Source organism: Solanum dulcamara, chromosome 4 (assembly GCF_947179165.1).
Source record: "Solanum dulcamara chromosome 4, daSolDulc1.2, whole genome shotgun sequence".
In the NCBI taxonomy this organism is placed as follows: Eukaryota; Viridiplantae; Streptophyta; class Magnoliopsida; order Solanales; family Solanaceae; genus Solanum; species Solanum dulcamara.
The window spans coordinates 57,594,819-57,616,440 of NC_077240.1; the positions used below are offsets into that span (position 1 = coordinate 57,594,819).

Consider the following 21,622-nt stretch of genomic DNA (forward strand, 5'->3'; position numbering starts at 1 on the left):
AGAAAATATTGTCTCATAGTATCTTTATACTAAGCTGCACTATGGAAGTCAAGGTGAGCGAGATGGAGATGAGGGTGAGGAGGGGTGTGTCCATTTCCAAGCACTAGTTCGGATTCATGCCGGTGCGATCAACTACAAAAGTCATTGATTTTGTGAGGATATTGATGGAGAAATATAGGAAAAGGAAGAGGGAGTACTTATGGTTTTCATTGACCTTGAAATGGCTTACAACAAGGTCCCGAGAGAAGTTCTCTACAGATGCTTGGAGGCTAGGGATGTACCAATGACTTTAGATCAATGAAAGACATGTGTATATATCAAAAAAAAAGAAGGGACTCTATAAGATGAATCCAATTTGAGTAAGGGCCCTTAGAGACAATTTATTTGCAGCAAATTTTAGGTATGAAAAGTAAACTCCAACCAAAAATAAAATATGAAGAAACAAGAATATTTTAATAATAATAAATATGAGTACAATTCAGTCCCTTCCTTGATTTTTCTCTATGATAATTTAAACCTGAATTGGATTTTATTTGATCGCCGTGTAAAGAGGATTTGTGAATTTCTTGAAGTATATTTAGAGTACGCCTACATCTTGATCTCTCTGTGAATGCTACATGAATTTATGGAATTTTCGAGATGCATCTTCAAGAGAATATATTACCATTTATATAGGTGTGATCTAGGGTTTATGATAAATTAGTCTTCTAGAAACAGAAATTGAACTCGTCTTGTAGAGTCCACAAAATTTTGATTTCTACAAATGCAAAGTTCTTGTCCCATGAAGAAACTAAATTCTTTTTTTACATAACCTTTTTTGGTCACATAGTTCACTTAATTCTTTTACTGGTTGGAGTTTTTTTATATAAGGTGTAATCAACGGTTCTAGAAGAGATCTTAAGCTCAGAAACGTAGTATCTTTGTCGAAGGCAGAATCAGCAAAGATCGCGCAAATAAGGGGCTCAGCAACATCTCCAAGAACATTGGAGAAAGTAGTTTCAGTCTCTCATCTAAACGCGGCACAGGATTCAATTTCCCAAAATCCTAAACAGTGCATCATTTCTGCCTGTGAAGATATAGCAAGGCATGATCAATGTTCTTGTGCAAGCCAACCTTAACGGTAGATTTAACATAACATTCATTATTTACAGAAGTAGACCTCAAATCAGTAAATAGTCCTGGAGTCAGTCCTGGACATTTGAAATAGAGATGTGTTGTAACAACATAATCTACCACTATATCTCCAAGAAATTTCAAGTGCTGATAGCATTGTAGAATCGTAAGTAGCATGTAAGATCCGCGAGTTAGCGCTTCAACAAGCAATAAGGGTCATGGAACTTGTAATGTAGTAGGGATTCGAAGTACCGTACATTGACTAGCTTCTTAGCATTCAAGGGGAAGTGCCTTGGCGTAGGCGCATCAGCAAAATAAATGTCCATCCCAAGCCATTTCATAAATGATAAAGCTGCTACTTCCCCTCCTGAGCTGAGGTAGACTCCTATTAATGCCTCAACCACATCAGCTACTCTCTTACTTCTAATCTTCTGATTTAACCTACTATACATATTTACTAAAGGCATCAAGAACTCTTCCTAAAAGTTGAGAACTTCAGAAGTATCACCCGGAATGAGCTGTTGATATCCAATTTTGACCCTCCACAATTTAATTAATTTTCAAGCTTCTTCAATTTCAAAAAATTTTAGAATAATTATCTTTGAATAATTCAAAAATATATTTTCAAGCTTAATTTTGTTATTTTTCAGTAAGAGTTATATATTTCTATATTTATATATATAAATTTATGTTTGACTTTCAAATTTTACAAAATACTTTTGAATATTGTCTCAAAAAATAATGTTTAAACTTAGTACGTATCTTTTATTTTCTTAAGTTAATAAGATTTTAGTTAATTTTGCAATTAGTTAATCAGATTTTAGTTAATGTTGCAATTGGTCTTTACTTTTGATAATTAGCTAATTATTTTACTTTGTTAAAATTAATAAGATCGTATAGTTAATTAAATGTTTGATTTGTCTAAAATATGTTTCATCAAATTCGATTTATCAATGAAAATTACACTAAGGAATTTGTTTCCTTGGAATTTTAACTCTACTTGGACCAACCAAATTCCAAGACCAAAGGACCAGGCCCTTCAACCAATTCTTTTAAACTTAAATTGGACCCATTTTACCCAGCCAAACAGAACCAAAATCTTGAGCCCAAATTATCCGGCCCAAAGATCTCTTAAACACCCAGACTCTCGGAAAAATGAGCTAAAAGGATTATTTGAGAGTGGAATGAAGGATATCGGATTTCTATTTTTTTTTCTTTTCTTTTATTATAAACATTTAATTAGGGTTAATTATGAAGAGATGTGGTTGATTTAAAATATTTGTAAACTTAGAATAAAAGATTAAAAGATCAAAAACTTTTAACAAAATCCAAAATTCCATCCATTTTCTCCATTTTCTAAATGCATTTCTTCCTCCTTCTCTGTTCTCCTCTCCTCTCTTCTCTTCTCTTTTCTTTTCCCCAATTCTTTCTCCTTTATTCGATTTTCTCTATTCTCCTCTCCTTTCTTTTCTTCTCTTTTCTTTTCCCCAATTTTTTCACTTCGATTTGATTGTGAAAATTATAAAAAAAATTGATGAAAAGAGAAGAGAAGAGAGGAGAGGATATGTTGTTTATATAAACAAGAGTTGTTCAAGCAACCAAGAGATGTTGTTTAAACAACCCTAAGTTGTTTAATTCAAACAATAGAAGTTGTTTAAATAACCAAAAATTGTTTAAACAACCAAAAGTTGTTTAGTTCAAATAACCAGAAGATATTTAAACAACCCTAAGTTGTTTATGTGTTTTTTTATGATTCTTTAGTTAAAACAATGAAAATATTTTAAATATCAGCTAGTTGTTTGGAGAAATATGAAAATATTTGCTAATTGTTTTGAAGATCGAGATATGAAAATATTTGTTAGCTGTTTAGAAAAATATTTAAATATCTGCTAGTTGTTTGGAAGTGATAATGACGTGGAGGAGGGGAGGTTGGGGGGAGGATGGGGCTGAGGGGTGGATGAGGGGCAGGGAAAAAAAGAGAAGGAGTCTTTTTTAAATTAAAAAAACTTATGAATTCTTAAAATATTTGTTATTATCACTAATTAAAGAAGAATACCTTTTACTTCATTCTCAAAAGTCTCTTTTAATTCCCCCCCCCCCAAAAAAAAGACTCTCACTCTCTCTTTCCCTCATTCTTTTAGCAACATACGCGTATACACACGCCCAAAGACAAATACAACGTACAATAACCACCAACTTTTCTTGCAAAATCTCCCAAAATCCACCGGATTTCAAGCTCATCCATCTCCCTCAAGTCAATCTGAGAGCAGGTAACCCATTCTTTTGTAAACCTTTTCCTCCTACTTTTCTTAATCTGTAAAAGACTTTGAGAATTTAAACAAGATCTTGGAGAAGATTTATCCCCCTCTCAAACATCTTTTTTTTGAAATTCAAATCCACTATTTTTGGCTATAAATATCGCACTTGTTTCCATTGGGAAGACAGGAAGTGGTAGAGAGAGCTTGGGAAATATTGGAATTTTTCGTATTTTATTCACTAATTTCTCTATTGTTCTTTCCTCTGATTTTCTGATTTCCGACACACTCACTCCTCTCTTATCATCTCTTTTTGACCACTCGCGCCCGAAATTGGTGTAGAAATTGATCTTGTCAACTCGTTATCTCAGTCGCTGCCCAAAACTAGGTAATCTTCTTTCTCTTTCCTTTCTTTTCTCGAGCATTGAGTAGTTTCTAGCTCTGTTTCTTTTAGTTTATGATTCATGTGTGTTGTATTTTATTTATTTAGTTAGTAGTTTTATTACATTTCCAGCAGCTTAAATGTGATGTTTATTTTCTATTTTGATTAGTATGAATACGTTGCATCTCTTGCCTTCCTGTTATTTTCTGTAGTCGATATTAATATCTGATGCCTAACCTAGGTTGTGATTCAAGTTTTTGTCTTTCTCAATTCATGTCGAGATGTATAAAACTTTCATTGTCTATATTCATAAGTTAAAAATGTAGACTATCTCATCTTTAGAGCTGATGTAGGAATTAGCTGGTTCACACTTGTTTCTCTTTTTCCATGTCGGATCGCAGTGTTATGTTCATATTTTTGGTTTCCATTGTTTCCTTTGGGAGCACTTGTGATGACTGCTTTTGGCTAGTTACTGATTTTTCTTCTATACCATTATGTATTTCAAATGATTAAAATGGACTTTAAATAATGTCTTAAGGTGTCTCAAACTAATTAGTTGTCATGCCTTAGTCTTCTTATTGTTTGTTTACAATATAATCCAAGTTGAATGCAGGCCCTCATCTAGCTGATTGATGGTTTAGTTAATCGCAGATTGACCAATTTATGTGTTTGAAAATGATTTCGTTTGCTCAATTTTTTATGATAGTATCATGTTGTAGTTGTTGTTACTTTGAATCTATTCACCAGTAAGCTCAACATATTATTTTTATTTCTTCATGAAAAGGTTTAACTTCAAGAATGATTCCAATAGTAAGTTTCAGTTTTCTCCTCTTTTCTATTCAGTAGTAAGGTTCGGTTCTCTGTTTTGCTCATGAACTATTGTAGTTTTGTTGCAATAGTTTCCACTTTCTTTCTATCTTAATTGATTAGCTTCTTTGGAGATTTTTCATATAAATATTGGTTCCTTTCCTCCATCTTTAGCTGTTGTTTAGTTACATTATTATCGCTGTTTGGCTTATCTGCTAGTTGGCTAATATGGTTAGCTTTTAAAGTCCTCAGGATTTTCTCGGGGAGGTGGCAAAAAGGTTTTCAATTAAAAAAAGTTGACAATCTTGACTAGCCAAGGTCAAAGCTTTTACTAATTAGGGGTTAAGTAGGGGGTAAAATATATTTTTTCAAACTTCTTAAACTTTAATAAAATAAAAAATATCCCAACTCCCATTATTGGATCCCCATATGACCCAATTCAAATTAGTTTTCAAATCTAAAAACTTCTGTCTTTTCAAGTTCTCTCTCTTGTTGCTTCAAGTTCTTTCTCTTCTCTCTCATTTTTTCTTCCTCAAGTTCTTCAGTTCTTTTTCAAGTTCCTTTGCTTCAAATTCTCCGCCTTGATTTTCATCTTTTTTGTCATTCATCTTCTTTGTTGTTCGTCTCCTTCTCACGCCGTTATTGTCATTGTGAATAGAGGTAAAAAAACTTCTTAAATAGTTAGAGTTTCGAGTTTTCTTAAACAGTTAGGGTGTGATGATTTAAATAGAAGAAGAAGAATGTGAATTTTTTCTTGGTTTCACATATTTTATTGTTTTATGCCTTAAATGAACATTGTATTTGTATTTGTTGTGGTGGATATGACACTGATGAAAATCTGAAAATATTCGAAAATTTTAAATATGAAATAAATGGTATATGAATGAAATAAGAGAGAAAATAAGAGTAAAAAAAAGGTAAGTAGTTGCTGCAACAACTTAAAATTTGTCTGCTCTTTTTCAACAGACGAGATACTTGTTGCAACCACTCTATCAATTGTTGAAAAAAATTATTAGGTGTTGAATTTGTCGCAACAACTGAAGTAGTTGATGAAGCATTCACTTAAGTTGCTGCAATAAGTTTCTTAACTTGCAATCTTAACTAGTTGATGTAGCAATTGCTTAAGTTGCTTTACCAAATGTCTTAAGTTGATGCAACAACTTAAGTAGTAGTTGATGAAATAACTGCTTATGTTGCTGCAGTAAATCCCTTGAGTTGCAACCTTAAGGTGTTGCAACTATTTAAGTTGTTGCAACAAGTTATTACAACAACTTAAGTAGTTGATGAAGTAACTACTTAAGTTGCTACTGAAAATCCTTTAACTTTCAATCTCAAGGTGTTGCAACAACAACTACTTAAGTTGCTGCAATAAATTCTTTAAGTTTCAATATTAAGTTCTTGTAGCAACTTAAGTAGTTCGTAAAACAACTGCTTAAATAGCTGCAGTTTTAATTTCTTAAGTTGCAACCTTAAATTGTTGTAGCAACTTAAGTTGTTGTTCCAACAATTGTTTGAAAAAAAATCGTGTACTGCTTGATCAACTATAGTAGTTTGTTTTCCTATTTAATTGAAGAATTAGTCATATTAATATATGATTTATGTTTTATCTCATGTTTGTAGATAAAATGACTCTACGAAAGAGAAGCATTAATTCAAGAATTATTCCTCAAAAAGCTAGAAGAATCCGTACACAAGCCCAAAGAGAAAAAGAAGTAGAAGCAGCAACATCTTCTAATAAACTGGCACCACTTGCTGATCATGCCACGATGACAGATAGCCTTAAGAATGCCTTGGAAATAAGCCGCTCATGTAACGCATTATCCTTAATCTTTTTGAAAAATTCGAGTTCGAAATATCAATTAGGGGGTCAAAACCTGCTGGAAAATGGTCTTGGTGGATTTTTAGGACCCGTAGAACGGAAGAAAGATATTTGAAGAATCCACAAAATAGTGTGGTCCGCGACAGGACTGCATCGCGGACCTGGGGACAGTTTTGCGGCTAAGTGGTCAGCGATGGGACTGCGTCGCAGACCTGGAAAGGTTTCCTGGTTGAATTTAGTTTATAGGGCGTTTTAGACGTTTCTCAAATTATTAGTTAATGAACCTAGACATTTTTAGGACCTAATTCAACTCTATAAATTAACCTAAACTTCTAATTCTGTTCATTCTTCTACAATTCATCTATCAAATATTTCTCTCTCTACAAAAAGGCTCTCAAGGGTTTTTATTGAAGACTTCAAGCAAATTCACTCAATTTCTCCATCAAAATTATCAAGTTATTCCAAATTAATTGGTGTTCTCACTCAAGGTATGTGGATATTGACTTATGGATCCTTTCATCCATGAAGCCCAATCAATTTCACAAGGTTTTCTATCAAATTAAAGTATGGTATTTTCTGAGTTTTGTGATCTCTATTCCAATTGCATGAATTTTGATTTAAAATATGATCATGAGTCTATTTTGATATAAATTGATGGTTATTGAATTTAAATTGAAGAGTTTTTCCACAAATTCTCCTATTTTGATTTTTAGGGTTCATGATGTAAATTATGGGTATTTTGATTTATACTTCTAAAGGATATTATCTATATGAATTATGTATGTGTTGATATAAAGTTTATGATCATGCATATTTTTAAGTTAATTTCATGATTTTCAAGTCAATTGATTATGCATCCATGTCATACCTTAATTTCAAGTTCAAGCTATGGTTATGAATTTTCAAAGCATGAATTATGACTATGTGTTTCCATTATGATCATGAATTATAAGTATATCTCAAATTATGGAATTTTATGCAAGTTATGAAGTAAGGTGAGTAAGGATCCTATGTGGTGACCTAAGGCCTAACAATATGAATTATGCAAATATGATTGTAATGATGAAAGGGCAATTCTCACATTACAAGTATGTTATGAAAATGAGCTACTCTATGATTTTAAACCTATGATCATGACTATGATATATGAAATCATGATATTATGTTATGTATGTATTTCATGGAATTTGACTTAGCACCGAGTGGACTTGATATGGGGGCCCTACCAAAAGCCTTAGTAGCAGCCTCATGCCCCATAAACTATGTGCCACCGTAGGTTGTCTTTATGGCCTAGCTAGTGGATCCACAAATAGCACATGTTCATGATTAGGAGTCTACCTTGGCAAAGTAACCTCCTCCTTCTTGATGAGGGTATCATCGGATTCCATGTTATAACTCGCATGGTCTTATTGTCGGTTATGGTTCCTATCCCACATATGTATGATCTCTTAAGTATGTTATGATTTTGAATTTATGTTTTTAAATATTTTGGTCAATATGATTTTCTCATGACTTTACGTATTCTATCTTATCATGTGTTTTACTTGACCTTTGCATTTCATGATTTACGTTGCATGTCACACCCTCATACTTAGTACATTCCAACATACTAATGCATACTTTTTGCCTACATTGTCTCATAATGTAGGGGTTGAGGTTGAAGATCCTAATCATCCACGTAGCTAGTAGGCGAACCTATTCGAAGGTGTTGTGGTGAGTCCTCATTGACCGGGTACTAGTTTCAAGTTACTTACTGCTTTTCTATCAAAAGACTTTTGCTTATGTTGTGTATTAAGGGTGAGCTAAGGACATGTCTTAGCCCCTGCCCATACTCATGTTTAGAGGCATCTAGCTGGACATATGTTTGAGTCTATGTTGTCATAAGACATTTTCAGATTTCTATTCATGTTTTAGACTCTCTTATGATGTTTTTTTTTTATATTTTACCTTATGTATGTTTATAATATGTACAAGAGGCTTGGTTGAAGTCTTTCGGAGTTTCGATTGTCGTGTTACGACTAGGTCTTAGGTCGGATTGTTACAAACTTGGTATCAGAGCACAAGTCTTTCCAAGTGTCCTAGGGTGTCCAACATGCCGCGTCAAGTAGAGTCTTATTCATGGGTGTGAAGCGTGCCACACTTATGAGTAGGAGGCTATGAGGCATTTTAGGAATTCTCACCTCTTTCATGATCCATGTCGTGCTATAGAGTTTACGTTAAGACTTCTTTTTCCTAATAGTCTTTCTTTGTGAAATTCAGAAAAATGGCTCCAAGAAGACCACCATTTCCAAGGAGAGAGAATGTTAATGACGCCCAAGCTCCCCCGACTCCTCAAGACAATGGTCCTCTATCGGACCAAGTGACTAATGCGGAGTTCCGCACCGCTATCACTATGCTATCCAAAGTGGTGACCAACCAAGGTATCGTGGCTTCTCCTAATGTTCCCACTCCAGCCTCAAGAGTAAGGGACTTTACACGAATGAATCCCCCGGAGTTTCATGGTTCAAAGGTTGATGAGGATCCTCAAGAGTTCATTGATGAGGTCTACAAGATAGTGAGTATTATGGGGGTGACTTTGGAAGAAAAAGCGGAGTTGGCGGTTTACCAACTCAAATGTGTTGCTCAACTATGGTACACTCAATGGAAGTCGGAGAAGGTGGATGAAGGTCCCGTTGAATGGAAAGCTTTCAAACTTACTTTCCTTGATCACTTTTTCCCTCTTGAGTTAAGGGAGGCTAAAGTGTTGGAGTTCATAAATCTTCGACAAGGCAATATGGGGATGAGGGACTATGCCCTCAAGTTTACTATGCTATCCCAGTATGCTCCTTCAATGGTTGCTGATCCACGTGCCCAAATGAGTAAATTCATATTGGGGGTGTCCGACTTGGTATCTAAGGAATGTCGCACCACTATGCTTGTCAAGGAGATGAACATATCTCGGCTATTGACTTTTGCCAAACAAATTAAAGGAGAAAAGCTCAAACAAATAAGGATGAGGGATTCTAAGAGGGCCCGATATGAAGGTGGGTTCTCTAATGCTAGGACCGTTGGTAGTAGTGGACGCTCTCATCAAGGCCAAAGCTCGAGGAAGAAGTTTGCTAAGGATAGGGTGCCATACCCTAAAGCTCAAGGTGAAAGAGGTGTAAATACTAGTAACCCTTCTCCTCTAAAATGTGCAAAATGTGGAAGGAATCATGGAGGAAAGTGCTTGATCGGAATGGGTGCTTGCTATGGGTGTGGAAAGATAGGCCATAAGCGATCCGAGTGCCCTCTTGTAGACAACAAGGTTGGATATGGTCGTCCTATATGAGGCCAAGTGCAACAAGGTTCCCAAGCTCAACCTAAGGGTGGCCAACGCAACAACCGCTTCTATGCTCTTCATGCTAGGCAAGAGGTTGATGAGTCTCCCGATGTGGTCACGGGTATGTTACGAGTCTTTAACTTTGATGTATATGCATTACTTGATCCGGGTGCCAACTTGTCTTTTGTTACTCCTTACATTGCTATGAGATTTGATGTGTGTCCCGAAGTGTTAATAGAACCTTTCTCGGTTTATACTTCCATTGGTGGTTCGGTATTAGCCAAGAGAGCTTATACCATGTGACCTTGTTGAACTTTATATGACTGATTTCGACATCATTCTTGGTATGGATTGGTTACATGCCGCTTATGTATCTATATGTTGTAGAGCTCGTGTGGTTAAGTTTTACTTCCTTAATGAGCCTATTCTTGAATGGAAGGGAAATAATTCAGTGGTTAAGGGTTGATTCATCTCATGTATTAAGGCCAAGGAAATAATTTCCAAAGGGTGCATTTATCATATTATGTGAGTTAGGGACATTGATTCCAAAACTCCTACTCTTGAGTCGGTCCCTATAGTTATTGAGTTCTTTGATGTATTTTCTGATGATTTTCCTGGTATTCCTCCCAAAATGGATATTGACTTTGGCATAGATCTCCTTCCCGATACCCAACCTATCTCTATTCCTCCTTATCGTATGGCTCTGGTAGAACTTAAGGAGTTGAAAGAAAAATTAAAGGATTTGTTGGATAAGAGTTTTATAAGACTAAGTATTTCACCTTGGAGTGCTCCCATGTTGTTTTTTAGGAAGAAAGATGGGTCACTCCAAATGTGTATAGACTACCGACAATTGAATAAGGTCACCATAAAGAACAAATATCCAATTCCAGGGATAGATGACTTGTTTGATAAACTACAAGGAGTTAGCTATTTTTCGAAGATTGACCTCTGTTCCGGTTATCATCAATTGAGGATAAGGGAGTGTGATATTCCCAAGATGGACTTTCGGACAAGGTATGGTCATTTTGAATTTGTAGTAATGTTATTTGGGTTGAAAAATGCTCTAGCTATATTCATGGATTTGATGAATCACATTTTCAAGCCATATTTGGATACGTTTGTAGTGGTGTTTATTGATGACATCTTGATTTACTCTCAAAATGAGGAAGATATATGGGTTACCTGAGCATTGTGTTGCAAACGTTGAGGGAAAATAAACTATTCGCTAAGTTTAGTAAACGCGAATTTTGGCTAAGAGAGGTTGCATTTCTTGGCCATGTGGTGTCCGGTGATGGGATTAAAGTAGATCCAAAGAAAATGGAGGCAGTTAAAGATTGGCCTAGACCATTATCCCTTTCAGGCATTAGAAGCTTTTTGGGCTTAGCTGGATACTACCCAAGGTTTGTTGAAGGGTTCTCATCTATTTCTTCGCCTTTAACTAAGTTGACACAAAAGAAGGCAAAATTTCAATGGTCGGAAGAATGTGAGAAAAGCTTCCAAATATTGAAAGATCGTCCTACGTCAACTCCTATTTTGACATTGCTCGAAGGTTCAGATGGGTTTGTTGTTTATTGTGATGCTTCATGTGTTGGTTTGGGTTGTGTCTTGATGCAATATGGTAAGGTTATAGCCTATGCCTCTAGGCAACTTAAAGTATATGAAAGAAACTATCCAACCCATGATCTTGAACTTGCGGCAGTTGCATTTGCATTGAAAATTTAGCGCCACTATCTTTATGGGGTGCATGTTGATGTGTTTACCGACCACAAAAGCTTGCAATATGTGTTTAGTCAAAAGGACTTAAAACTTAGGCAAAAGAGGTGGCTTGAACTCCTAAAAGACTATGACATGAGTGTATTTTACCATCCGGGTAAGGCAATGTTGTAGCCAATGCTCTTAGTCGGTTGTCTATGGGTAGTGTCGCATATGTTGAGGAAGGTAAAAGGTAATTGGTCAAAGAGGTCCATAGATTGGCACATTTAGGTGTGCGTTTGGTTGATTCCAATGCTGTAGGCGTTCTTATACATAATGTTTCGGAATTGTCTCTTGCGGCAGAAGTCAAGGCCAAGCAAGACAATGATCCAACTTTGGTCGAATTAAAAAAGTCGGTTGCCGAAAAGTCCATTGAGGATTTCTCCCTATGAGAAGATGGGTACTATATTACCAAGGTCGGTTGTGTGTTCCAAATATTGATGGAATATGAGAGTTGATATTGAATGAGGCCCATAGTTCTCGGTATTTAATTCATCCGGGATCCACCAAGATGTATCGTGACTTGAGGGAAGTGTATTGGTGGAATGGCATGAAGAAGGACATAGCGGAATTCGTGGCTAGGTGTCCTAATTGCCAATAAGTGAAAGTTGAACATCAAAGGCCGGGAGGTCTAGCTCAAGAAATTAAAATTCCTACATGGAAGTGGGAAGATATGAATATGGAATTTGTCATGGGTTTGCCTCGTACTAGAAGACAACATGATTTTATTTGGGTCATTGTGGACTGAATGACCAAATCGGTGCATTTTCTATCGGTCAAAACATCTTATGGTGCCGAAGACTATGCTAAATTGTACATTCGTGAACTTGTGAAACTTCATGGTGTTCCTTTGTCGATTATATTGGATAGAGGTACTCAATTTAGTTCACATTTTTGGAAGTCATTTCAAAACGGTCTTGGACTAAAGTCAAGCTAAGTACCGCTTTTTATCCTCAAACCGATGGGCAAGCCGAGAGAACAATTCAAACCTTGGAGGATAATTTAAGGGCATGTGTGATTAACCTTAGAGAAAGTTGGGATGACCATTTACCATTGATTGAGTTCGCTTATAATAATAGTTATCACTCTAGCATCCAAATGGCTCCTTTTGAAGCCTTGTACGGGAGAAGATGTAGGTCTCCGGTGGGGTGGTTTGAAGTTGGTGAGATGAAATTGATTGGTCCAGATTTGGTAATTGATGCAATGGAGAAATTAAGGCTCATAAAAATAAGATTGAAAATGGCTCAAAGTCGTCAAAAGTCCTATTTGGACACTAGGAGGAGAGAGCTTGAATTTGATGTGGATGACATGGTGTATTTGAAGATTTCACCTATAAAAGGGGTAAAGCGGTTTGGTAAGAAAGGTAAGTTGAGCCCTATATATATAGAACCATATAAGATATTGAAGTGCATTGGCAAGGTAGCATATGAGTTATACTTGCCACTTGAGTTGGCTTCGGTTCATTTGGTATTTCATGTGTCGATGTTGAGGAAGTTAGTGGGTGATCCAAATTCTATTGTGCCAATGGAGAACGTGAGTATTGAAGAGAATTTGACTTATGAGGAGGTTCCAATTGAGATTTTAGACCGCCAAGTGAAGAGGCTAGGAAATAAAGATGTTGCATCTGTCAAAGTATTGTGGAGGAATCAACACGTAGAGAGTGCTACGAGGGAAGCAAAATCGGATATGATGAAGCGATATCCCTATCTCTTTCCTTTCACTCAAGCCTAAAGGTACTAAGTTGATCATGATCAAATCGATTAAAATCCTATGCTTCAGTTTCATATGTCATTCATATGCATGCATGATTCATGAAAATGATTTCTCTCAAGGACTATGTTTTATTTTAAGAACGATGTTTACACATTCTATGTATTTTTTTTAAAAGTGTCCTCATGTCCATATTGGATTTCTAAATCCTTTTTCCATGTCTTTTTGATATTAGTTGAATCTCATTCCAGGACGAATGTTCCCAAGGGGGAGATATTGTAACACCCCTCAAAATGCCCACAAAATACCTTAAGAATGTGTTGGAAATAAGCCGCTTATGTAACACATTATCCTTAATTTTTTTGAAAAATTAAAGTTCGGAATATCGATCAGGGGGTCAAAACCCGCTGGAAAATGGTCTTGGTGGATTTTTAGTACCCGTAGAATGGAAGAAAGATTTTCGAAGAATCCACAAAAAAGTGTGGTCCACGACAGGAGCGCATCAGGGATAGTTTTGCAGCCGAGTGGTTCGCGACAGGACCGCGTTGCGGACCTGGAAAGGTTTCCTGGCCGAATTTAGTTTTTTTAGGGCATTTTAGACTTTTCCTAAATTATTAGTTAATGAACCTAGATATTTTTAGGATCTAATTCAACTCTATAAATTTACCTAAATTTCTAATTCTATTCATTCTTCTACAATTCATCTATCAAATATTTCTCTCTCTACAAAAAGGCTCTCAAGGGTTTTCATTGAAGACTTCAAGCAAATTCACTCAATTTCTCCATCAAAATTCTCAAGTTCTTCCAAATTAATTAGTGTTCTCACTCAAGGTATGTGAATATTGACTTATGGATCCTTTCATCCATGAAGCCCAATCAATTTTACAAGGTTTTTTTTATCAAATTAAAGTATGGTATTTTATGGGTTTTGTGATCTCTATTTCAATTGCATGAATTTTGATTTTAAATATGATCATGAGTCTATTTTGATATAAATTGATGGTTATTGAATTTAAATTGAAGAGTTTTTCCATAAATTCTCCTATTTTGATTTTTAGGGTTCATGATGTAAATTATAGGTATTTTAATTTATACTTCTAAAGGATATTATCTATAGAATTATGTATGTGTTGATATAAAGTTTATGATCATGCATATTTTTAAGTTAATTTCATGATTTTCAAGTCAATTGATTATGCATCCATTTCAGACCCTAATTTCAAGTTCAAACTATGGTTATGAATTTTCAAAGCATGAATTATGACTATGTGTTTCCATTATGATCATGAATTATAAGTATATCTCAAATTATGGAATTTTATGCAAGTTATGAAGTAAGGTGAGTAAGGATCCTATGTGGTGACCTAAGGCCTAACAATATGAATTATGCAAATATGATTGTAATGATGAAAGGGCAATTCTCACATTACAAGTATGTTATGAAAATGAGCTACTCTATGATTTTAAACCTATGATCATGACTATGATATATGAAATCATGATCTTATGTTATGTATGTATTTCATGGAATTTGACTTAGCACCGAGTGGACTTGATATGGGGGCCCTACCAAAAGCCTTAGTAGCAGCCTCATGCCCCATAAACTATGTGCCACCGTAGGTTGTCTTTATGGCCTAGCTAGTGGATCCACAAATAGCACATGTTCATGATTAGGAGTCTACCTTAGCAAAGTAGCCTCATCCTTCTCGATGAGGGTATCATCGGATTCCATGTTATAGCTCGCATGGTCTTATTGTCGGTTATGGTTCCTATCCCACATATGTATGATCTCTTAAGTATGTTATGATTTTGAATTTATGTTTTTAAATGCTTTGGTCAATATGATTTTCTCATGACTTTACGTATTCCATCTTATCATGTGTTTTACTTGACCTTTGCATTCCATGATTTAAGTTGCATGTCACGCCCTCATACTTAGTACATTCCAACGTACTAATGTATACTTTTTGCCTACATTATCTTATAATATAGGGGTTGAGGTTGAAGATCCTAATCGTCCACATAACTAGTAAGTGTTCCTATTCGAAGGTGTTGTGGTGAGTCCTCATTGACCAAAGACTAGTTTCAAGTTACTTACTGCTTTCTTGTCAAATGACTTTTGCTTATGTTGTGTATTAAGGGTGAGCTAAGGACATGTCTTATCCCCCATCCATACTCATGTGTAGAAGCATCTAGCTGGACATATATTTGAGTCTATCTTGTCATAAGACTTTTTTAGATTTCTATTCATGTTTTAGACTCTCTTATGATGTTTTCATTTTTTAATATTTTACCTTATGTATGCTTATGATATGTACAAGAGGCTTGGTTGGAGCCCTTCGGGATTTCGATCGCCGTGTTAAAACTAAGCCATAGATCGAGTCGTGAGCTAATCCTAGTAGCAACCCCTTGTCTCATTAATATGTGCCAACATAGGAGCCCTTGTAGGCTTAGGCTAATGGATCCATGAAAGCCCTGAAATTTAAAGTTAAAGAATGAATGTAAAGGATTGTGATGCTGTTGCATACTTCCCTTGGACTTACTTGGTACGACAAGACGAAAAAGGGCAAAGATGAAAAGAGCTTCTTCACCCCATGCGAGATAGAAGGTTCATATACTTGTTCTTCCTCAATTTAGCTATGTATGGTATGTAGCATAGTTGAATAAGACTAGTGTAGGTTACTTTCTTGTCTTCTCATGGAAGGGGACAGTCTCCCTCATTTATGCTTTCTTAGTCGACTTGTATTGGGAGGAGTCCTCTCATAGGTTTACTGCTTTCTAGTTATAGATAGCTCCTTTTGCTACGGGGATGAGTTAGCCGACCTTAATAGGTTAGCCGACTTATGAACCAACATAGGATCGGAGGTAAGGTTTATGTCCCCCTTCTTATATTTTTCTGTTTTATTTTATGTTAAGGCTTGGGGGTGATGCTCAACCCCTGACTGTGCACGAGAGGTGGGAGCCTCGTGTAGGGTCTGTTCCCATAAAAAAAAGAATGAATGTAAAGTTGATGGAGTTCTACCCTAGGCAAGTAAGCTCTCTAGCAAACATAGAGAGTTATGTTGAATTTCATGTAATAGCTTAAATGGTCTTAATGTCGGTTATAGTCAACTTCCCACAAATGAACGTATCAAATTCTTTTTGCATGATTACTCATGCATGTATATATCCACATATGTATGATTTAAATGATATCTACTTGATTACTAATGCAAGCACTCATTTATGTAATTTTCCTTATAAATGTCCTACATATTTTACATTGTAGTGCATGCCTACATACTTAGTATATTCAAAGTACTAACGTATATTCTTTTGCCTACATGATATCACCATGTAGGGATTGGTGCTCCTCGTCGTTCTCTTCTATGCGGCTACTTGATATTTTGTTGAAGGCTACTTTTGGTGAGTTCCCATGTTCTGGGAGAAGTAATCCTTTATCTCTCTAGCTTATGATATGCTGAGACCTTTAGACACTTACTATGAAATTTTTTCTATTGTGATTGAGGGTGAGGTAGAGACTTGTCTTAGCCCATTAAATCTAAAAGTTAGAGGTATTATCGGACATATGTAAGCTGAAGATTTACTATTTTGGTTTCCGCTTGTTTTTTTATCATTACCTATGAAAGGCTAAATGAATGCTAAGAGACTTGTTTGAAGCACTTTCGGTTTCCTCATTCATCGTGTCACGTCAAGGCCAAAGGATTGGATCGTTAAAGAAAAAGTCTACACAAGAAAAAGAAAATGATGACAACGATGATTCTTCTTCAAAACAGGCAAGCAAATCAGAACACCAATTTTTTTTTGAAAATAGAGATTCCATTGATATAAGAGAAGGTGATCAGGTTGGTTGGTGATGTTGAGGATGATGTTGAGGCTAATGCTATGTTATGTGAAAGAAGAAAAAACACCTTCAAGATAGACCTGTCCCTTCATATTCTATTGCCGAGTCTCCTCTAGATAGCCCTTCAATAGATACTATCGTCAAGACTGTTTAATTTTCAGATTATGACTCGCATACGTTGATGGACAATCAACTTCCTGATTTGAATGTTGGTATTGTTGTTCGGTCAGGTATGGAAAAATTATTTATCCTTAATGAAAAAAATTAGAAAGATTTTTTCGGTTTAGTATATTTGCAAAGTATCTAGATCTGTCCGATAAAATAACTCCACAATTTCATATAAAGTTGGCATATCAACTTCTTCAATGAGAAATTATTTGTGATGAAACAAATATACTTTGGATCAACTATTGTGGCATGCTGGTTTGTTTTGGCATGAAAGAATATGCAATTAAGATAGGCTTAAACTGTCATAGTACTCTTAGTGTTGCCCAATTGAAAAAGTCATCCAAGTCAACTAAGATTGCCGAGAGGCATAACAAAATTACTTAAGTTGGTTGAAAAGAGCTTCAAAGAGAAGGATTTGGTTGCCCTTCTAAATTCAAGTTCTGAAAAAGTTGAAAATACTTACAAGAAGTCACCGTGCTTACTTTGGTTTGTGCATAATTTTTTTTGTGCACGTGATCCAAGCACAAAAATTTCTTCCAACTAGATTGAGCTCTCTGCCAACCGCAAAGCATTTTGTACTCATTCATGGGGCCTAGAAAGCTTCAACCTCATCATTAAATATCTTTTGAAGGATTTAAATCCAACAGGGAAAGACATCAATCTCTATGACTTTTCATATGCTTTCATGGTAAATCTTGATCAGTATTTTTTATTTTTATTATTATTGAGTTCATTATTCATTAGTTTGATCCTTGGTGATATTATTTTATATAGGCTTGGGCATTTGAATCTATTTCCCACTTTCGGACTCAATTTAAAAACTTATCACTAGAAGTTACTTGTCCAAGGATTCTTAGATGGCTTGATACAAAAGAAAAATAATTTAGTTACAATTGAGGATTTATTTAACTCCCCTACTGACTCGGTAAGCCTCATTTTACACTTATATACCCTTAAAATTTATTTTGAAAGACTACTTCTGCGTCAACCAATTTGAACTTGTTTCAACAACTTTCACAATTGTTGAATATTATTCAGCAAATTGGTTAGCTGCTATGCCAGTCTAAGTAGTTGTTGTGTTATATTCAGTAGTTGTTGTGTTATATTCAAAAGTTGTTGTGTCTAAATTCAGTAGTTGTTGTGTCTATCTCAATAATTGTTGTGTTATATCTCAGCAGTTGCTAAAACAATTACAATAATTATTGAAAATAGACATAACTAATGCAGTTGTCTTACTTATTGGATATTATTCACACTTATTCAATATTTACTTTATACGTGTAGATTGTGGACCCATGGATAACTCCTTCAGTCTCTGAGATAAAAATGGAATTTATTTCTGTATTTGTTCCCTTGAAAGTAAAGAAGATAGATCCTAAGATTGAAAAGTTTCAAAAGTGTTTGACCGGAGCAACAACCATTAAAAGGAATTTATCTTTGGTTGAAAGGGATTTTTGATCCTTCTAAATCTAGTAATGAAGTTGTTGCCAGTTTTGCGGATGATGATGCAATAAGACTGAATAATTGTATTTATACCGATTATGGTGCTTTTGATGGTGTTGGTGTTGGTGCTGATGGTATTGGTGTTGGTGCTGATGGTGTTAGTGGTGGTGCTATTGGTGGTGTGGTGTTGTTGGTGGTCATGGTATTGTTTTTGATGATGATGATGTTTTTGGTGTTGAAAATTTCTTTTAGTTATTGCATTAGTTGCAAATTGCATAATTTTATTTTGTGATTGCAGTTTGTACATGAAGTATTATGCCTTATGCGCCTAAGTCATATAGACTACCCCACACACTATGACCCAACAGACATAATTCTCGAACCCAATTTCTATAATTTTTTGAAAGATGTCTATACTGAGTTGTCCAAGGCTAGTACATAACAGGATACTGTCCTATTTAAAGATCATCTTGAAACATAAGTATTTGATAATTTTTACATTAAATTTTGCATAGGTGACAAACCCTTTTTGCTTGGTGTCTCATGGAAAGGTGCAAAGAGGATCTATACTGTAATGAATCTAGAGAAAAAAATATTTCATCATTCTTGAGTTTCTAATCAATGAGAGAGTGATAAATGTTTATGATTACAACCTTCCAGTATTCCACGAAGATGAGTTCTTTCTATTCACTATGCATGTGATTGAATTATTTCCTAGATTCTTGAAGCAGTCTGGGATGTTCAGCCACTTGCCTGTAGATCTGCTCAATGAAGAATGGAAGTATGACCAGAAGAAGGATGTTGCCAAAAATGACAGTAGGGCAGCTTGCAGTTCATACTCATTGGCCTATATCGAGCACCTAATTACTCGCACTCCTATGACCTTGATGAATGATAACACTATTCGCCGGATGCGATGGAAATAGATGGTAGGTATGATTGAAAAGGAATTGATGTCGTAGGGTGGGTTGCTGAAAATTGATATGGATTGTGGATTTCGGGTTTCCTCTTCTTTTTTATGTTGGTTGGTTTACAAACAATAATTTTCTTTTATGTCTTTTATTTTTATTTGAATGGTTGAATGATGTTGAACTTTTATGTCATTATATTTTTACTTGATTTCTATGTAATGTTGGTGTTGTATAATCTTATTATTGAATGCTTGCTTCAGTGTTCAAGAAATTACATGTGGGAATGTTGAATTGTAAGGAGCCTCTAGGTTATTTCCTCTATTTTCCGATCTTTTTAGTATTTAGAACTTTCTTGTATCGACCCTAATTTATTTATGACTTACTGGCACTAACACTTCGTTCGCCTGGGCATTCATTTTGGTTTTATGCCTGTTTCCCCATTTTGGAGCTCTTAGAGGTTGAACTATTGACTTCCATCAAAGCTCTAGAAAAATAACCTCAAAATGGAATTTTGACGGTTCTATCAGCTCCACAATGGCTGAATTAGGCTAGTAGTATGATCAACACAAGTAACAAGGCATTCAGTGCGAGTTTGGGGCCATTTTGCGCTTTAGCCTTTGAAATTTGGCCTAAAGTTGACTTTGGTCAACATTCTTGGAAAACATGCTTAGATTGAAATTTCGTCAGTGGTGTTAGCTCCAAAATGTCGATCTTAGTCTAGAATGACCTTTCATGCGGTTCTCGAGGCTTTTGATCTGATTTCGAGTCTTCTTATGGATTTTGGCTTAAAATGACGCTTGGGTGTGAGACACACTTTTAATCAAGATGATATTAGATGGAAATTTCAAATGCGATATTGAGTCCGGAATGTCAAATTTTATGGGGTGGCATAGTTTATTTACTCGTACGGGATTTCAAATGAACCCGAGCACCTGTTAGAGACTTGGCCTATTCCAAAACTTAGTTGATTTAGCTGAGTTTGGTGCCATCGCTATAATGGCCCTTAGTCGCTAAAATGATCAGGGCTCCCCTTAAGAAATGAATCGCCCTGGGCAGCTGTCGCTTAATCGACATGGCCTTCGCTAAACTGACATGTCGCTTTAGCATCATGCGTCTCTCTTTAGAGAGGTTCACCATTTTGGTGAAGATCGCTCAGGCGATCTTCGGGGTCACTTTTGCGATGCCTAAGAGTCATTTTAAGACTCACATTTTAGACATTTCCCCCAAACTTCAAACCTCCATAACACAAGTTCTATAACTCTATTTTGGGCGATTCAAAGTCCCAAGCGCCCAAAATTAGTGTGGCTTCGTAGTGGAGTTTCAACAACTGTTGGGTACTCTCCATTTGATATAATTCTACATAGAAACTGTTATCCCTATTATTTTGTTATATTTAATGGCCATATTATGCATGGACTGAAATCCTTGTTTCCAAGGACCGAATTGTGTCACATTTTGGAACACAAGTTCAGTAAGCTCAAATAAATATTTTCATGGAGTGGATTTTAGGATTCTTAGTATGGATCCCACAATCCCATTTTAGACCTGATTTTGGATCCATCTTTGAAAAATGCGAATTTGGTATCAAAACATGCGTATTGACGTCATGATTTGCTAGAGTGGAGGCATTTGGAGGTGATTCAAAGGTTGAAAGCTTCAAATTGGTGGATTCAGAGCGCGCATGATTGGTTTCAAGGTAGGCAACTATCTTCCACTTTGACTAAGATTTATTAGATATTGTTTAGTATATATTGCATGTGACTTAGGTTAGTATTTGCCGAGATTAGATTTCTCCTCCTCCTATTCTATTTTCTTGATTCTCGATTAAGACTTAAACTAGAATGATCTCGTGATGTCCTTAGTTTAGGTGATGAGCCTTATTTAGAGATTGCCTTAACATTATTAATCCTTTTAGGATCGTTATTGATGACCTTAGGCTAGGTTTGAGCCTTAGTTACTTTATCTTGTGTTGTTCCACTCTTATAGCTACGCGTAGCTCTTGGTAGGGCTTGTTATTGATGGTGTACCTTTATATTAGTACCTGAGACCTTTGTGGCCCATCGTAGCTGTAGGTTTGGCTTAACTATGCTTGTTGAAAGCTGAGATGGCATATTTTG

General features: G+C 35.7%; 1 protein-coding gene, 1 long non-coding RNA gene and 1 pseudogene across 4 annotated transcripts; 2 read left to right on the plus strand and 1 right to left on the minus strand.

Moving 5' to 3' along the window:
- Positions 1-903: 903 nt before the first annotated feature.
- LOC129884269 (endoribonuclease Dicer homolog 2-like) lies at positions 904-3,181 on the minus strand (annotated as a pseudogene).
- Positions 3,182-3,222: 41 nt separating this feature from the next.
- Positions 3,223-15,409, plus strand: LOC129887455 (uncharacterized). Of its 3 annotated transcripts, XM_055962564.1 has the most exons (6): positions 3,223-3,383; positions 3,711-3,756; positions 6,178-6,864; positions 8,025-8,089; positions 8,636-9,798; positions 15,132-15,409. In XM_055962564.1, the coding sequence occupies exon 5, from the start codon at positions 8,640-8,642 to the stop codon at positions 9,684-9,686; it is 1,047 nt and encodes a 348-aa protein (XP_055818539.1). In that variant the 5' UTR covers positions 3,223-3,383; positions 3,711-3,756; positions 6,178-6,864; positions 8,025-8,089; positions 8,636-8,639; the 3' UTR covers positions 9,687-9,798; positions 15,132-15,409. The 3 variants fall into 3 exon arrangements, 2 of the variants coding, with proteins under 2 accessions (XP_055818539.1, XP_055818540.1); XM_055962565.1 differs by lacking the exons at positions 3,711-3,756; positions 6,178-6,864; XR_008766395.1 differs by lacking the exons at positions 8,025-8,089; positions 8,636-9,798; positions 15,132-15,409 and adding an exon at positions 13,873-13,965 and having other exon boundaries at positions 3,224-3,383; positions 6,178-6,366.
- Positions 15,410-16,480: 1,071 nt separating this feature from the next.
- Positions 16,481-19,753, plus strand: LOC129885027 (uncharacterized). The gene is made up of 2 exons (XR_008766029.1): positions 16,481-16,544; positions 19,110-19,753. It is a non-coding gene; the product is annotated as an uncharacterized LOC129885027 (long non-coding RNA).
- Positions 19,754-21,622: the final 1,869 nt, after the last annotated feature.